Here is an 18,865-nt window from a genome sequence, read left to right as displayed (position 1 = left end):
ATTAAAACGAACTAAAGGCTCAATTTGCAACCCATGTTAGGATGGCTGATACAGACCCAAAAAAATCTGGAGTAACTCAGCAAGTCAGCCAGCATCTCAGGAGAAAAGGGTTAGGTGACGATTCAGTCTTCACCCATTCCTTCTCTCCAGAGATGCTGCCTGTCCCACTGAGTTACTCCAGCTTTTTTTGTCTGTATCCAGCACCTGCAGTTCCTCCCTTCACATTAGGCGTCGTTGATTCTTGTTCGGGCAAACTGTATCAGTACCAGTTAACGTCTCAACACGGGCACCAGGATTTTTCTCCTTCCAATTCAAATACAACAGGTTAAAAACTTGGAGATGTGAATAGAAAGCCCCCTCCCCTCCCCTGTGACATACTATATTTACACAATGCAGGAAATATTGTCAATATGCAAGCCCTTGTGTGTTCCACTCACTACCACTAGATGGCAACTCCACACCGGGCAGTAGTTACTTACAGCAATGTAGACTGGTGTCACCCAGTGGAGAAACTATATACACACACAAGGGAACTCTGCACCATATAGAAGGAAATATTATAACTACTCTGGCTGCTCTACGTTTAAAAGAGAGTTGGCTGGAAGTGGGCCCGTTATATCAAATCAGCTATAAAATCAGTGCGATTCATGAGTGCTTGATTCTACTGCATGAAAACCACTGGCTAATTACTGCAGACACACACTTATGTTTTAATAGGAAAGACATTTTGCCTAACGACAGTAAAAAGAGCAATGTATATATTTAGCTGCGCTGTGGCCTCTAATGCATGGACTGCTTTGCTATGGGGAATGAATGCATCCAATTCGGAGAGGACCCTACACTTGTACTGATACAACAAAGGTGCCTTTACTTGGGTGCTCCAGGCAGTGACGGGTCTCGAGAGTTGGCTCCGCTCCGGCGATGAGAGGGGGAAGGACCGTGAAGTGATCACGCCAGGGTGGCCTGCTTCTCTTCGGGTGTTTCCTCCAGCAGCTGAACCAGCAGTTCGTAGACGGGCTTGCACACCTTGGCGTAGCCCATCTGGGTGAGGTGCAGGTAGTCGAACATGTCATGGTGGGAGATGGTGCCGTCCGAGTGCACAAAGCCCGCGTCCACGTTGAGGAGCTGCATCTTGGGGAACTTCACCAGGGAGCTCTTCAGCAGCTGGTTCACCTGCCCGTTCTTCTCCCGCAGTGGGTTCGGCTTCTCCCCCCGGGGCAGGAGACTCTGATGGGGAGAAGAGCAGAGCACGGGTCAGCAGGCAGTGAGAGCGTGTAACGTGGACACCATAACACCAGCACGCAGCGCGGTCTACCAAGGGTGAGACAACGTACTGGGCTATCTCAGCGGGCCACGCAGCAGCGTGGAGAGGTGACGCTCCATGTCGGGACCCAAACCATCACCTGCCCACAGAAGGTAGACACAACGTGCTGGACTATCTCAGCGGGATGGGCAGCAAAACATGGATAGGTGACTTTTCATACCGTCACCCATCCACGTTCTCCAGTGATGTTTCCTGACCGGCTGAGTTACTCCAGCACATTGTGTCTTTCTTTGGAATCCAGCATCTGCAGTTCCTTGTTTCTCCGTCAAAACTGCTGGATGAACTCGAAGACTATATCCACCCATTTGCAAAATAGGCAACGTTTCGGGCCGAAACCCTTCTTCAGCTTTTTTGTGTAACCTTCGATTCTCCAGCATCTGCAGTTCCTTCTTAAACACATAGAAAATAGGTGCATTTATTGTGATCATGGCTGATCGTCCCCTATCAATAACCCGTGCCTGCCTGCCTCCTCCCCATATCCCTTGTCTCCACTAGCCCCTAGAGCTCTATCTATCTCTCTCTTAAATCCATCCAGTGACTTGGCCTCCACTGCCTTCTGTGGCAGGGAATTCCATAAATTCACAACTCTCTGGGCGAAAAAGTTTTTTCTCACCTCAGTCTTAAATGACCTCCCCTTTATTCTAAGACTGTGTGGCCCCTGGTTCTGGAATCGCCCAACATTGGGAATATTTTTTTCCTGCATCTAGCTTGTCCAGTCCTTATATAATTTTATATATTTCTATAAGATCCCCCCTCATCCTTCTAAACTCCAGCGAATACAAGCCTAACACTAAAAATGATAATAGAGAAAATAGAATGGGTTAGAAATAAAAAGAACAGGATGGAAAGGAGGAACAGGAAGAGAATCTGAGAAGCAGTGGGCAGGGTAAAGCGTTCACTCACCAACACCAGCACCTTAGCCTGGGGCTGGCGGCCATTAATCAGCTGCACGATTGCCTCGATCCCTCCGACCACTTCCTCTGCCGAGTGTTCGTGATTGTTGGTCCCCACCCAGAGTACGACCACCTGCGAACAAGCAGCGAACATCCCGACTCAGCATCAACCGTCACAGCCCCAGGGACCCGGGTTCGATCCTGACCTCGGGTGCCGTCTGCGTGCGGGGGTTTGCACGCTCTCCCTGTGACCGCGCGGGTCTCCGCCGGGTGCTCCGGTTTCCTCCCACATCTCTAAGACCCGCGGTTTCGCAGGGTCGATTGGCCCGGTGTAACATTGGACCTGGTGTGTCGGGAGTGGAGGAGAGGGTGGGATAACACGGAACTAGTGTGAATGGGCGATCGATGTTTGGCGTGGACACGGAGGGCCTGTTTCCATGCTGTATCGCTAAAATAAACATGTATTGCACCAACCTCAATGAACTTAAGTCTAAAATGTGGACCAGTCTCATTTAAACAGAAGAGAAAAGTTTTTCACTGTACCTCAGTACACATGACAATAACAGACTAAACTATCTACTTACAGGAGACGGACCTTCGTGGCAACATCAGCAGTTATTGGCCATTCCCAAATACCCCCAACCCCCAATGACTGGTTGGCACGGACTCAACGGGCCAAAGGGCCCGTTTCCAAACTGAATCCCCAAACTAAACTAACCTTGAGGAGGCAACTAACCACATTGGTGAGCCAGCGCTCACCCGAGATGCCGGACCAGGTAAAGACGCCGCATTTTCTTGCCGAAAGGAATATTAATACTACAGACCAAGGTGTTGGCAAACAGGCAGCTTAGGTCATGCAATTTCAAGGCAATAACCTGGCTCATGGGAGGTTGAACGCTGCAACCCCGTGGGTCTGTTTGGGACCAACTCCTCTGCCCCCGCACCTTGGGTTTAATATTTTCCAGCTCCCCGTTCTCCAGCCTCCAGAGCACGTGCCGCGTGGTGTCGCCGCCGATGCCAAAGTTGAGCGCATGTAGAGGCGAGAACAGCTCCCTCCAGATCTGTCGTGACAAAGAGCACGGCGGCACAGTTAAATCAGCGCGAACCAGACGCCAGGACACACACCATTCCACCACAGCACAGCACGGCACGGTGGCCCAGCGGTAGAGTTGCTGCCTGACAGCACCACCCACCCGGGTTAGATCCTGACCACCTACGGGTGCTGTCTGTGCGGAGTTTGTCCGTTCTCCCCGTGACCTCTGGACGCTCCGGTTTCCTCCCACACTCCAGGTTTGCAGGTTAATTGGCTTCCATAAAAATTGTAAATTGTAAACTGTCCCTAGCGTGTAGGATAGGGCTGGTATACGGGGTCATCGTTGGTCGGATCGGACCTGGTGGGCCGAAGGGCCAGTTTCCGTGCTGTATCTCGAAGCTAAACTCAGAGTCTTGTGGTGTCCGCCCTTATTTACCTTCTAGTGTATTGGGGACGTACTCTTCCTTAGACGACCGTGTTCTCAGCAACACCAGGGACAGTGGAGTGTCGGGGTCAACCGCAGCGGCAGCACCGGCGACACGCCCACCGCGGAGGTCTCGCCCACGGGCACCGCGGCTGGCCGGCACGGGGCGAGTGGCTGAGCGAGATGGTGGGGTCGGAGTCCCCACGGACGAGATCACAGCTTCGAGGGGGCTGATGTGGAGGGGGTAGGGGGAAAATGGGGGGGGGGGGGGGGGGGGGGATGAGGACATTTTGTAAATTTATCGACGCCTTTGTGGTGACTCTGGTCTACTGTGTGTGCAGAAATAAAGAATCTCACTGCAGCTAGTTACAGGTGACAATCAAGGAAGGAGGGAGGAGGAGGGGGGGGAGGGAGAGGGAGGGAGGGAGGGGGGGGGGAGGAGGAGGTGGGGGGGGGGGGGGGAGGAGGAGAAGGGGAGGGGGGGAGGAGGAGGAGGGGAGGGAGGGGAGGAACGTACCTCGTACTGGGAGGAGGAGAAGGGGGACCATGGAATCAGGAGGGGGAGGAGAATGTCGGGGGGGAGGGGAGGAGGGGGAGCAGTCCAAGACGAAACGACTGGAGGGAGGCTGCTGCAAGCGGAGGAGGGGAGGGGAGCGGAGGAGGGGAGAGGGGGGTCCGGGGGAGAGGGCAAAGGGGCGAGGGGGAGGAGGGGGGAAGGTTAGCGGAGGGGGAGAGAGGGGGGACAAGAGAGGGGGAGGGGAGGAGGGGGGGGGGGAGGGGGGAGGGGGTGGTGGGGAGGGGGAGGGGAGGGGGGGGGGAGAGGAGTGGGGGAAAGAGGGGGGATGAGGGGGAGGGAGGAGGATGGAGAGGGGGGGAGGGGGAGAGAGGGGGAGGGGGAGAGGGGAGAGGGACTGACAGAGGGGATAGATGTGAGAGGAAGAGAGGGGGAGCGGAGGGGGGGGGAGGGGAGAGAGTAGGGGAGAGAGGGGGAGGGGAGAGAGGGGGAGGGGACATACAGGGGAGAGACAGGGGAGAGGGGGGGAGGGGAGAGAAGGGGGATACAGAGGGGGAGAGAGGGGAAAGAGGGGAGAGTGGGGGAGGGGGGGAGATCCAGGAAGGAGGAAGGGAGGGGGGACACACACACACACACACACACGTACCTCGTACTGGTGGAGAAGCTGCACCATGGAATCACCCACAAAGAGAATGTCGGGCTCCTTGTCCTTGCAGTCCAAGACGAAACGACTGTGCTGCAAGCGGAGAGAGCGCTTAGACTGTGGTGTCCGCTTCACGGCAAACCCGGCGTAATCCCGTGGTGCTCGAGGTTATCGTGGCCGACACCGAGTGGAAGCGGGGTTAACGTTCGCCTGGGACACGGACGGCGCGAGAGCCCCAGGTGGCCATTCGGCCCCTCCCTGCCTGCACTGACATATATATGTGAATATATGCGTGTGTGTATGTGCACACACATATACAAATATATATACACACACAGATACACAAATATACATACATGTATATACAAATATAGTGTGTATATATCTATGTGTTTATGTACACACGCACACACAAATATACATATATGTAATATATAAATATGTGTATATGCGCGTGTGTGTATGTACACACACATATCCGTACACATACACACACACCCCAGAGTTGCAGATGTACCAGCTGTGTAAGGCAGGGCCGGCTCCACTTACCAGCGAGTGCCAGCGTCCGTCTCCCTGGATGTCCTCGGCATAGAGAGGAACAGCAGCAGAGTTGAGCACCTCTTGACTCATGCTGTCCCGGGGGTGGAGGCCAGGGGTGAAGCCTGGTGGGGGGTCTGCGGCTCCGGTGGGGCCCGACGTCCCCGTGGGGCTCTGGCGGCTCAGCTACAAACCCGATCTAAATGTGAGACCAAGATGTCCGTGATGAGTTCAACAGTTTCCCAGAAAGCAGCCACTGTAGTCACACCTTCCGAAGCATTAGTGCATTGGGCGTTTAGAGATACACAGGGAAGTGACAGGGAGAACATGCAAACTCCACACAGGCAGCACGCGAGGTCAGAATCAAACTCGGGTCTCTGGCGGTGTGAGGCAGTGCCTCCTCATACCATCTGCGCTACCCTAGTTTATGAGTCTGAAGAAGGGTTTCGGCCCGAAACGTTGCCTATTTCCTTCGCTCCATAGATGCTGCAACACCCGCTGAGTTTCTCCAGCAATTTTGTGTACTCTAGTTTATTTAGTTTAGTTTAGGGTGGATACAGGGCGGAAACAGGCCCTTCATCCCGCAGAGTCCGCGCCGACCAGCAATCCCCGCACACCAACATTATCCTACACACACTAGGGACAATTTATATATACACCAAGCCAATTAACCTACAAACCTGTACGTCTTTGGAGTGTGGGAGGAAACCGAAGATCTCGGAGAAAACCCACGGGGAGCACATGCACTAAAATAACGGATAATTTATTTCATATTAATTTTGCCTTGTTCCGTCTGAAGCGCATGTAAAGCTGCATCAAGCATTAGAGCTGCTGCCTATCAGGGGCCAGAAACCCACATTCTCCCAGTGACCCCGTGGGTTGTCTCCAGGATCTCCGGTTTCCTCCCACACTCCAAAGACGTACAGATGTGTAGGTTAATGGGCCCTCTGTAAATTGCCTGCAGCGTGTAGGGAGTGGACACTCTCTAGAATTTAGGAGATTGAGAGGGGATCTTATAGAAACTTACAAAATTCTTAAGGGGTTGGACAGGCTAGATGCAGGAAGATTGTTCCCGATGTTGGGGAAGTCCAGGACAAGGGGTCACAGCTTAAGGATAAGGGGGAAATCCTTTAAAACTGAGATGAGATGAACTTTTTTTCACACAGAGAGTGGAATCTGAGGCCAGTTCATTGGCTATATTTAAGAGGGAGTTAGATGTGGCCCTTGTGGCTAAGGGGATCAGGGGGTATGGAGAGAAGGCAGGTACGGGATACTGAGTTGGATGATCAGCCATGATCATATTGAATGGCGGTGCAGGCTCGAAGGGCCGAATGGCCTACTCCTGCACCTAATTTCTATGTCTATGTTTCTATGATACGAAAATGAGGTAACGCAGAATCAGTGAGGACAAATGATCTACGGCCGGCGTGGATCTGATGGGCTGAAGGGCCTGTTTCCACACTGTGTCTCTCTAAACTAAACTGAAACTATTCTCGTCCTCATCTCAAGCACTGCCAACAACTTAAAGATAAATGCTGGAACTGTTACCATCTGCTTTGCTGCACAACATGTTCTGAGGAAATTACATTGCTGGTTCTTAAAAGCCAATTTACGGAAAAAACTCATTTTACTGGTGAACATTCTGGCCCCTAGTGCAGAGAATGTTCGAGTCTCCGAATTAAATTGAGCTTTTTAGTTTAGGGCGGAAACATGCCCTTCTGCCCACCGAGTCCGCGCCAACCAGCAATCCCCGCACACTAGCGCTATCCGACACATTGGGTACAAGTTACAATCTTTACTGAAACAAATTGACCTGCAAGCCCGCAAGTCCTTGGAGTGTTGGAGGAAACTGGAGCACCCGGAGCAAGCCCACACTGTCACGGGGAGAACGTACAAATTCCGTACAGACAGCACCCATAGTCGGGATCGAACCCGGGTCTCTGGTGCTGTAAGGCAGCAACTCTATATGGGGCATCAGTCAGCATATCATGTCATGCTTTGACACAGATAGAGTTATAGTGCCAATATAGTTTGGAAACAGGCCCTTTGGCCTAACTTGCCCACACCAACCAACATGCCCCATCTACACTAGTCTCACCATTTGGCCCATATCCCTCTAAACCTAATCTGCCAAATTCTCCCTTTATATCTGGGCCCTTGAGTCCTGGCAACATCCCCATAACTCTTCGCTACGCCCTTTCCAACATGACAACATCTTCACTATGACAGAGTGATCAGAACTGAAAGCAATGCTCTGAATGTGGCCTCACCGATGTCTTGTACAACTGCAACAGACAGTCTACAACCATGAGCTACTAATACAACAGACTGGATGATAGTCCAACAAGAGATTTGCATGGATGTTGCCAGGACTGAGCTGTAGGGAGAGGTTGGGCAGGCTGGGACTTTATTCCTTGGAGCGCAGGAAGCTGAGGGGTGATCTTACAGACGTGTATACAATCATGAGGTCAAAAGAGTGGGTGGATGCACAGTCTTTGACCCGGGGTAGAGGAATCACAAACCAGGTGACATTGGTTTAAGGTGCGAGGGGAAAGATTTAATATAACCAGTGGAGTAACTTCTTCCACACCTTGTCTCTCGGGAGCTGGAGCACGTGGCCGGCCCCAGTCCTGCCATTAGTCATCGTGCTTCCCTGAAGCAGATGGAGCAGCATCCCCTGACCCGTCCATCTCGCTCCCCCTCCCACACAGAAGCTCAGCGTTCTCCCGGGAATCAGAGGGATAAACTCAACCCAATGTCGACAACATGTCCTCGCCTGTGGCAGCAAGGCCCCCTCCCTCATTTGTTTCTCTCGGTGGGTTTTGACGGCCCATCAGACGGTGTAACCATGAGGGGGCCAGACATGCCGGAAGTCGGGTAGGAGGGTGAACAGGGGTGGTAATGCCTGCAGTGCCTTCAGGTAGGCTGCAGGAGGCGCCACCAGGACACAAAGATGGACGGGTGAGATGGGAGGGGACATTAGTTCACGGGAACTGCTCCAGAAGTACATCGACCGAGCGGGCCGACCAGACTTTGAACTTAATGGTGGCGTCCGCATGTGTAATTGTCTCCGTGGGTTGTCACCTTGTCGTGGTGGAGAAGCTTGTGGTCCTGAGATCCTGAGAGCGATGCTGTCTGGAGCTACGCTGCTGGTAGGGCCACCCATGGCGGTAAGGTCGAGGGGGAGGTCTCTTGACAACGAGCAATCCAACCAAGACCTCAACGGTGGAACAGGCGGAGGACGATGGCTGACCTTAGTGGAGCTAACGTCACAACGGCTGGGAAGGCGGATGAAGGCTGCAGCAGGAAAGGGTCTCCGGTCGTCTTGGACTCCACGCCACTGGATCCTGACCCAGATCTGTCAAGGATGGCCGTCTGTGCACCAGTCTCCCCACGATAAAGTCACGCACAGGTGTCCTCCATATAGGGACGGAGAGGGGAGGACAGTCATACTTGTTTCGGGTGACCGCCGATGATGATGATGAATATATCCAAAAATAATTTCACTGGGCAGTTGAAACTGTGACAAACATAGCAGCATTGACAATGACCTGCCCGTCAACTCCACCCGACCCTATTAACCTGCATATGTCTGGGATATAGGAGAGTCTAGAGTTCCCTCAGAACGTGCAAACTCCACACAGACAGCAGCAATGGCCACTGCATTACTGTGCCGACCTTTTACAACCATTTCACTCAATGCGCTTTCTGTTGCATTCAAGCTGAAACAACAGTCGTTTACCTCAAGGTTTATGATGTCTCGCGTAGACCTTAAGCCAGTCTCGTCGTTCCGTCAGGACTCGCCAACGTCCTCCCGATTAAATCACTGTTTCTATAACAGAATCGGCCAGGGAAAAGGTTTACTAGCAATGAATCTTAACAGCAAAGAATTTGATTAAAAAAAAATACCAAGCAGTCTTACAGTGGGTCAGGCAGCATCACTGGAGTACAAAGTAGGACATGGAGCAACTCAATGGGTCAGGCAGCATCTCTGGAGCCCGACCTAGAGTTGCTCCACCATTCAAACACAGTCAATCATTTTTTCCCTCACAATCGCTCTCTCCTGCCTTCTCCCCATAACCCCCGACACTCTTATTAATCAAGAAGCTGTCAATCTCCACTTTAAAAATGGCCTGGCTTGGCCTGGCAATGAATTCCACAGATTCACCACCCTCTGGCTAAAGAAACGCCTCCTCATCTCCTTTCTATAGGCACATCTTTATATTCTGAGGTTGTGCCCTCTGGTTCTAAACTCTCTCTTGAGTGGAAATATCCTCTCCACATCCACTTTATACAGGCCTTTTCTATTTGGTAAGTTTCAATGAGATCCCCCCCTCCATCCATCTAAACTCCAGTGAGTACAGAACCAGAGCCTTCAATCACTCCTCATATCCCAATCATCACCAGATTATTCTCGTAAACCTTCTTCAGACTTTAGAGATACAGCACAGAAATAGTCCCTTCGGCCCACTGAGCCTGCATGGACCAGCAAACACCTTGTACACTAGCACTATCCCACACACACTGTGGACAATATATCATTTTTACTGAAGCCAATTAACCTTCAAACCTGTACATCTTTTGATAGTGGGAGGAAACCGGAGCACCCGGAGAAAACCCACGCAGTCACAGGGAGAGTGTACAAACTCTGTACAGACAGCACCCATAGTCAGGATCGAACTCGGGTCTCTGGCGCTGCAAGGCAACAACTTTACCGCTGTGCTCAGTTCAGGCCACTATGCCTCCTCTGGACCCTCTCTAACGCCAGCACATCCCCCCTCAGATATGGGGTCCAAACACTGCTCACAAAACGTCACCCTTTCCTTCTCTCCAGAGATGCTGCCTGTCCCGCTGAGTTACTCCAGCATGTAACGTCTACCTTCGGTTTAATTCGGCATCTGCAGTTCCTTCCTACACAATGGGTCCGATGGGATTGGTTTGCTGAGAGGTAGCATAGACTCAAAGGCCTGAATGGCCTCCTATATTTTAGAAAGTTTTAGGACAGGTGCCCATCAGCTTGGTCAGAAGGACAGGCTGCAAAGAACAGATGAGGAGTGGGATGGAGAGTTTCAGGGATTAAATACTGCAGATCACAATTACTGGTGGAACTCAGCAGGACAGGCAGCATCTGTTAAAAAAAAACAATAAAGCATTGAACGGCCCTTCAGCTCACCGAGTCTGCACTGACCATCGATCACCCATTCACAATAGTTATCCCACTTTCTCATCCACTTTTTCTCGCAGAGAGTGGCGAGTCTGTGAAATTCTAGCTCTCTCCTGAAAGTATCCAGAGAACCGGCCTCCACTGCCCTCTGAGGCAGAGAATTCCATACTCACTACTCTCCGTGTGAAAAACATTGTCCTTCCATTCCCACCACCGATGCCACCTGACCTGCCAAATTCCTCAAGCACTTCTGTTTTGTTTGATTACATTTTTAATTTGACTCACTTCATAATGAAGACCAACATAACTGTTTCTGGGTACATTTGTAGAATTAAAAAGTGTATCATTTTGAAGCTAGTGTTTGTTTTTGTAGCAAATTACAAACTATTGGAGGAAATCAGCGGGTCAGGCAGCATCTATGGAGGGAATGGTCAGATGGTCAGATAGAAAACAGGTGCAGGAGTAGGCCTTTCAGCCCTTCGCGCCATATGATCATGGCTGATCATCCAAAATCAGTACCCCGTTCCTGCTTCCTCCCCATATCCCTTGATTCTGTTAACCCGTAGAGCTATATTTAACTCTCTCTTGAAAACATCCAGTGAATTAGCCTCCACTGCCTTCTGTGGCAGAAAATTCCACAGATTCACAACTCTTGGTGTGAAAAAGTTTTTCTTCGTCTCACTCCTTAATGGCCTACTCCTTATTCTTAACCTAAATGACATTTCAGGTCAGGACCACTCTTCAGATTTGGCTTCTTATTTACCATCAGACCCTGAACACAAGAGTTGGTGTCAGGCTTTGAATACTTTCCCCACGGGAAATTGTCAGATTCATTATCAGGGGCTCCTACATCTGGGACTGAATATCAATAGTTATATCAGGGACTGAATACCTGCAAGTAAAGATCCGTCTTCTTTGTCTTAAGACTGGTCCCAAGACCCAAACTTCAGGGTCGGCACCTTCAAATCCTCAAACCTGCCATGTTGTGGCCTCCCCTTCAGGTCTCGAACTTGACAAGGAATTGAAATTGACAAGGCATTGCAATTGACAAACGATCACTTTGATCAACATCTATTAAACATTGTCACAACCAGTCTTCGGTATTTCTGGCATGCAGTAACACAAATACATATTTAGCTGCAGGATGGAACTGCAGATGCTAGTTTAAATTGAAGGTAGACACAAAATGTTGGAGTAACTCAGCAGGACAGACAGCATCTCTGGAGAAAAAGAATGGGCAACGTTTTGGGTCGAGACCCTTCTTCAGACAATGATACATATTTATAAATACATATTAAGCTGTTAAGTGTCTTTGGAATGAGATATTCCAAAATAAATAGTGGGGTTTTTTTTTTTGTAAATTAAAAGCCCGGGCCTTCGTTCACAAGCAGCTGGAAATGTCACTTATGTGGCTGCTCCCTCGTTGGCCTCATGTGCCTCAGATATGATTTTGCATCCATTTGTATATCCCTTAAATAGCTAATCTAGTCCCGGATTCTCATCCCACGATGTTTGCATCAATTGTTGACCCACATTGAGGAAGAGTTTGGGGGGGGGGGGGGGGGGGGGGGAGGCAAAAACATTTTGCACATTAATGTGTAGGAACTGAAAATGTTGGAGCAACTCAGCGGGACAGGCAGCATCTCTGGAGAGAATTTGAGCTGCAAAATGTGCATCGTGCATGCACAGGCGGGGCGGGGGGTGAACAGCATGTCTGTGGCGAGGGTTGCAGGGCAGGGGGGGGGGGGGTATATTGCACAGGTCACGATGGAGAGAGAGGTACAGGTACCTCCAGGCCTAAACATGAAGAGGATTGGCGTGAATGGCGGTGGGAGAGCTACCTGCAGGCCGGGCCGAGTCAAGGGCTGCAGCTGCCGCCGCCGCTTCGTCCCGGGGTTGCAGTGAAAGGAGAGATGGGTGCATTGCATGCATAAATGGGGGTGAAGGGGAGAGGTGCCTGCAGGCCAGGCCGAGGGCTTCCAGGGTGAGGAGGACGGGGTGCGTTGCATGGGTCGAGATGCGCCTGGCTGCTCTGTGTGCCGGGGTTGCAGAGTGAGGAGGGGGAGAGAAGTACCTGCAGGCCAAGCCAAGGGCTGCAGGGTGCATTGCACAGGTCGAGGTACCTGCAGGCCGGGCCAGGGTTGCAGGGTGAGGAGGGGAGGTGTGGGAGAGGTACCTGCAGGCCAGGCCAAGGGCTGCAGGGTGCATTGCACAGGTCGAGGTACCTGCAGGCCGTGCCGCTGTTGCAGGGTGGGGAGAGGTACCTGCAGGCCAGGCCAAGGGCTGCAGGGTGCATTGCACGGGTGGCGGTGCATTGCACGGGTCGAGGTACCTGCAGGCCGTGCCGCTGTTGCAGGGTGAGGAGAGGTACCTGCAGGCCGCTGGGCTGGGGCTCGGGCTGCAGCCGCCACCGCTGTATCTCTGTGTCCCGGGGACGACACAACGTTCCACTCGCTCCCGGGGACGACACAACGTTCCACTCACTTCCGCCCGCCGCGACCCGACTCTCACTCACCCGCCGGAAGTCCCGCCCATCCGACGCGCTCCCCCTCCGACCCTCGGAAACCCGCCCTGCGATTGGCCGGGCGTGCCGTCACTCAGACCGGCAGCGCCCGCCTCCTGTGCGCCCCCCAGCGGCCGTGCGGCGGCAGCGCAGCGAGCCTCAATGATCCGATACATCCTCTATCTATCTTCAAGAGTCAAGAGTCAATTTAATTGTCGTTTGGACCCCTGGAGGTCCAAATGAAATGCCGTTTCTGCAGCCATACATTACCCACAAATAGACCCCAGACACAACATAATTACATTTAACATAAACATCCATCACATCGCTGTGATGGAAGGCCAAATAAACTTATCTCTCCACTGCACTCTCCCCCCCCCCCCCGCAGAGTCAAAGTCAAAGCCCCCGGCTGGCGATGGCGATTGTCCCGCGGCCATTAAAGCCACGCCGGGTGGTGCGAGGTCGCACGCCGGGTCTTGGTGTTGGAGCCGCGCGGGGCAGCGGTGTCAGGCCCCGCTCCAGGAGCTCTTCGACCCCGCAACTCGGGCGGGAGAAGTCGCCGCCGCAGAAGCCCCGAAAAGCGGTCTCCCTCCAGGGAGCCGTGGGCTCCCGGCGCCGTCGTCCACAGACCTGTAGAGAGCCTCCGACTCTCCGGCAGCAGCAGCAGCAGCAGCAGCAGCAGCAGCAGCAACAGCAACAGCATCAGCAGCAGCAGCAGCGCTCCTCCACCGCTCCGGACTCGGCCAGCTCCGCGACGGTGAGGTGAGTCGGCACCTGAGTCCCCGGCTTCTTCCTGTTGGAGGCCGCTCCTCGTTGCGGCCTCAACGACGACTGAGACCCGACGAGAAAAGGTCGGGTCTCCAGTGCAGGGAGAGATTCAAAAAGTTTCCCCCCCCCCCCTCCCACCCCACCCCCATCCCCCCACACACACACCCCAACATAAAATAACAAAAACTACATAAAAACACAGACAAAAATAATAAAAACGCGGACAGGCTGCAGAGGCCGCTGCTGGCCAGAGCCGCGCCGCCTACCGGTTCTATCATATTCTATATATATATATTACTAAATGACTGATCTTGACCGCTTTTGGCCCACTGTGGCGAGATTTCCGAGAGAACGCCGCCACCTACGGCTGTCATTTTTGGCCACCTCGCTCAGAGACCCCCTCCGCCTTGCGGGACCAGAGGATTTTTCCCATCTATGAAAAATCAGAGAGATATTAGTGTTTTTAAAAATTCCCCATTCTCTCTGCTGCCCCCGCTGGCGGGATGGGGAAGGGACTATAAAACCCAGAAGTGTCATGCCTCACTCAGTCTCTGCCAGACCCAGGTAGCGAGGGGATCACGGCTCTCTGAGCTGCAAATAACACTGAACGGACGTCTACTCCACGGTGAGTCCCCTCGATGTGGCTGCTGCCAAATTGTTTACCTTTTTTTAAAAACGTTTGTGTCCACAAAATGAATTTTGGTTGTCAGGTGGCTGCAACCCAATTGTTTGCCTCGCCTTTTTAAAAAGTTTGTGTTCACAAAATGGAATTTGGTTATCAGGTGGCTGCAGCCAAATTGTTTGCCTTGGCTTGGATTTTAAACAGTTGCAACAGTTGGCTGCCAGCCCAAGAATCCATTTGGCCCACAATGTCTATCCTAGTAGCAATGTTACAAAATTTTGAGATTTAAAAAATCAAGTCTGCAATTTATCCCATCAGATAAAGCATAACAATAAGTTTAATTTGTCACCAAATTCACTTTCATATCTCAAGTATTAAAAAAGTTATGACCATTTTCATACTCGGAAATTAGCATCTTGTTCCCTATTGATTTTCAATGGACATTACAAAAAAGCTGTGATCTTGGATAGTCAACAGGCCATTTCTTAAGGAAAGATTAACATTTTTAAATAGCCTAAGTGTCCAAAGATTATTCACAAATAATTCACAATATAACATGATTTTTATATCTAATTTACATTAATTTATAGGCCAAATGGAAGGAATTTAGTGTTCAATTGCTGTAAATAAATGCTCATTTAAATCGGCTTTCTAGTGGGTTCATGTGGAACGCGCCGGTTTAGAACGTTGACATAGCGCTGGATTAGTGCCCTCAAGTGCCGAGAAAAATACTGCGGGATATAAAAAGCCCAAAATGAGCTATTCGTTATAGATAATTTGATATATAGGGTTATATATATGCCCCATTTAATGTAAAAATAAGGTACATACCTTTAATTGTTTGCTCTATAAAACCCTGGGGCTGCGAATGGTTGCGAGATGAAACAGTAATTTAAAATCTATTAGAACTATATTATCGAGGCCTATAAAACTAATAATACCTTTTGCGACCGGGTCTTGCAGCGATTTTTCGTTAATGATTTACTAGGTTGAACATGTGCGATTAGTACAGCCTAGTAAAAATCGCGTTTTAAACCCGCCCCCTCCAAACAGCGCCAAAATCGCGGGCCTGGCTGAGGGCAGATTCCCAATGGCGATTCAGGTAGGTTTTGTAACATACCTAATCCTAGCGCTCTGGAAACCAGTACCTTCGACCCACAACACCCATACTAGCGCAACAGAAAGCCCCCCCCCCCCCCCACTGGCGAGCAATATTGGAATTGGTGGAGAGGTGGAATATTGCGTTGGTGACTAGCCCTCCCGTGTGATGCTGGGACCCAATGGGAAACGTTGCTCATTTCCTTTGCTCCATAGATGCTGCTGCACCCGCTGAGTTTCTCCAGCACTTTTGTCTACCTTAGATACTAGGTGTAGCAGTAGACCATTTGGCCCTTCCAGCAGCCAGCACCGCCATTCAATGTGATCATGCCTTTTCATCATGATACGATGGAACTTTATTTATCCCAGGAGGGAAATTGATCTGCCAACAGTCATAATAAAGCACCAAATACATAAAACATGAAATTAAAGTGACGAGTGGAAAGGATGGGGGATGTGCAAAGATTGGGGAGGTGAGGGGTCAGTCTCAGTCTAACCCCACGACAGAAGGGGGAGGAGTTGTACAGTTTGATAGCCACAGAGATGAAGGATCTCCTGTGGCCTTCTGTGCTGCGTCTTGGTGGAACCAGTCTGTTACTGAAGTTGCTCCTCAGGTTGACCAGTGTGTCACGGAGGGGGTGAGCTGTATTGTCCAGGATGCTCCACAGTTTGAGGAGCATCCTTCCCCTCCAAGACCAACCTCCCATGAATCCAACTCCAACTCCGCCACCAGGACGGAGCCAGCCTTCCTGATGAGCTTGCTGATCCTATTGACGTCCGCAGCCTTTGCCCTGCTGCCCCAGCACATGGCAGCGAAGAAGATGGTACTGGCTACCACCGATTGGTAGAACATCTTGTTGCAGATGTTGAAGGAGTGGAGACTTATCAAAAAATACAGCCGGCTCTGTCCCAACTTGTGCAGGGCCTCAGCTTTCCTGGACCAGTCCAGTTTACTGTCCAGCTAAACTCCAAGGTATTAGTACTCCCTGGTAAACTGCACATCCACACCATTGATGGAGACAGGGGACAGGGGTGTTCCTCTCCTCCTAAAGTCCACCACAATCTCCTTAGCCTTGTTGGTGTTGAGCTGCAGGTGATTCAGCCCACACCACTCAACAAAGTTGTTTTGTGTTGGGTGGTGACCATTGGGAACTGCAGATGCTGGTTTACACTGAAGATAGACACGAAAAGCTGGAGTAACTCAGCGGGTTGGGCAGCATCTCTGGAGAGAAGGAATGGGTGACGTGTTGAGTAGCGGCCCTTCTTCTTACTGAGTCTGAAGAAGGATCTCGACTCAAAAAGTCACCTATTCCTTCTCTCCAGAGATGCTGCCTGACCCTGCTGAGTTACTCCAACTTTATATGTCTATCTTCAGGGCAGAGGATTGCTTGACTGGCGATAACATGGATTGGATGGACTGAATGACCTTCTGCTTTAAACTGACTGAAAAATCAGTCTGAAGAAGGGTCTTGACCCAAAACGTCACCCATTCCTTCTCTCCAGAGATGTTACAAATACACTCTTATCTCCTCAAAATAAAATGACTGGCAGGAAATCTAAAATCCCTGAACGTTGCATAATTAGAAACAGGTCTTGATTAGTGCAGGTGTCAGAGGTTATGTGGAGATGGCAGGAGAATGGGGCTAGGAGGGAGAGATAGATCAGCCATTATTGAATGGCGGTGTGGACTTGATGGGCCAAATGGCCCAATTCTGATTATACTCCTTGAGGATGTTCATCTACGTGTTCAATTAATAAAACAATGAGATTGGGGACATTTCTATTCAGCCTGTCAAAGGAATTTGGGGGGGGGGGGTTAGAAATAGTCAGTGAGGTAAACAAACATAATAGTTATGTGGCAAATGACAATAGTGCTACCTTCCCAATATTTAACTGAAGGAAATAATCAGGGCTGTATGTTGAGACAGACAGCCTGACACCCTGCATGTCATTTTAATATTACAGATATCCCATCCCCCTGGATATTCCGGATTAATAAATTAAGGTTTTGTCAACTAATTACAAATCAGGCTAATTACAAATCAATAACATTAGCCAACTCAGAAACATGAAGCGCTGAGCATTGTGATCCAGACATCACGGACAATTGGCCTCAGTTCCCCGCTCACATCTGGCAGTGCCCTCCATCTGAACCAGGGTCTGCGGAGCGTTTTTGAAAGTGGGGGGGCTGAGCGATCACTGGCCTTGGGGGTACTCGGCAAGGGAGTGGAGCGACCAAGTGGGGGAGGGTGTGGGAGGAGGGTGTCTCCCCTTCCCACGGTAGGGACTTTTTGAAATTTGATGTATTAAAATCATGTTTTAGTGCATCATAGAAGTATGATTTCAATGTTTTTTGTGTAAAGTATTTTTAAGAGGTTACTTTTTAAGGGTGGTGGGTGTATGGAACAAGCTGCCAGAGGAGGCAGGAACTATCCCAACATTTAAGAAACAGTTAAACTGATACATGGATAGGACAGGTTTGGAGGGATATGGACCAAAAGCAGGTAGTGTAGCTGAGACATGTTGGCGGATATGGGCAAGTTGGGCCGAAGGGCTTGTTTTCACACTGTATCACTCAATGACTACATTATACCTCCACCATGCATGAATGCTTCAAAATCAAGTGACCGAGTTTTATTGCCATGTACTCAAGCATAGAAACATAGAAAATAGGTGCAGGAATAGGCCATACGGCCCTTCGAGCCAGCACTGCCATTCAATATGATCATGGCTGTTCATCAAAAATCAGTACCTCTTTCCTGCTTTTCCCCCATATCCCTTGATGTCATTAGCCCCAAGAGCTAAATGTAACTCTCTCTTGAAAACATCCAGTGAATTGGCCTCCACTGCCTTCTGTGGCAGAGAATTCCACAGATTCACAACTCTCTGCGTGAAAAAAGTTTGTCCTCATCTCAGTCCTAACTGTCCTACCCCTTATTCTTAAACTGTGACCCCTGGTTCTGAACTCCCCCAATATCGGGAACATTTTTCCTGCAGTTACAGTAAGTGAAAATCTAGCAGGCAAGCAGGATGCTTTCTCCAACCACCCCAATTTGAAGGCCACTATCTTCCACCGCTTATACCCAGTTCTTGGTACTTACTTCCAGCAGCCCCTGGTTGTCCTCCAGGATGCACCGAGCCGCAGCCTGATCCATGCCAGTCATCTGGGCAAATTTGGAATAGAGACTCTCACGGCAGTGGCACAATGCTTCCGACGCCTCCGACAGCCCATGACTCTTGAACTGAGGCTGCTCCAAGGCCCGGCAAACACTCGCCAGCCCGGCAAACACTCGCCAGCCCATCAACCATTCGCCATCCCCGGCTCCCCGTCCGCATCAGTCC

The 18,865-nt window shown here is 50.7% G+C and overlaps 1 protein-coding gene across 6 annotated transcripts; it reads right to left on the bottom strand.

Moving 5' to 3' along the window:
* Positions 1-133: 133 nt before the first annotated feature.
* Positions 134-13,055, bottom strand: pafah1b2 (platelet-activating factor acetylhydrolase 1b, catalytic subunit 2). Of its 6 annotated transcripts, none has more exons than XM_055660597.1 (8): positions 12,904-13,055; positions 11,425-11,541; positions 9,111-9,200; positions 5,381-5,567; positions 4,835-4,924; positions 3,162-3,278; positions 2,228-2,350; positions 134-1,227 (listed from the first exon to the last, which is right to left on the bottom strand). In XM_055660597.1, exons 4-8 carry the CDS (start codon positions 5,459-5,461, stop codon positions 949-951), a joined length of 690 nt encoding a protein of 229 aa, XP_055516572.1. In that variant the 5' UTR covers positions 5,462-5,567; positions 9,111-9,200; positions 11,425-11,541; positions 12,904-13,055; the 3' UTR covers positions 134-948. The 6 variants fall into 6 exon arrangements, with proteins under 6 accessions (XP_055516572.1, XP_055516573.1, XP_055516575.1 ...); XM_055660598.1 differs by having other exon boundaries at positions 12,865-13,034; XM_055660600.1 differs by lacking the exon at positions 12,904-13,055 and adding an exon at positions 12,758-12,780.
* Positions 13,056-18,865: the final 5,810 nt, after the last annotated feature.

The sequence above is a fragment of the Leucoraja erinacea genome, chromosome 32 (assembly GCF_028641065.1).
Source record: "Leucoraja erinacea ecotype New England chromosome 32, Leri_hhj_1, whole genome shotgun sequence".
NCBI lineage: Eukaryota > Metazoa > Chordata > Chondrichthyes > Rajiformes > Rajidae > Leucoraja > Leucoraja erinaceus.
This window is presented reverse-complemented; position numbering and strand designations above follow the sequence as displayed.

Excerpts from the sequence above, each read along its gene's own strand:
- pafah1b2 (XM_055660597.1), bottom strand. The coding sequence starts at position 5,461 with ATGAGTCAAGAGGTGCTCAACTCTGCTGCTGTTCCTCTCTATGCCGAG. Across the intron at positions 4,925-5,380 it reads ACGGACGCTGGCACTCGCTG|CACAGTCGTTTCGTCTTGGA; the intron begins GTAAGTGGAGCC and ends CTCCGCTTGCAG. Across the intron at positions 1,228-2,227 it reads AGGCTAAGGTGCTGGTGTTG|AGTCTCCTGCCCCGGGGGGA; the intron begins GTGAGTGAACGC and ends TCTCCCCATCAG.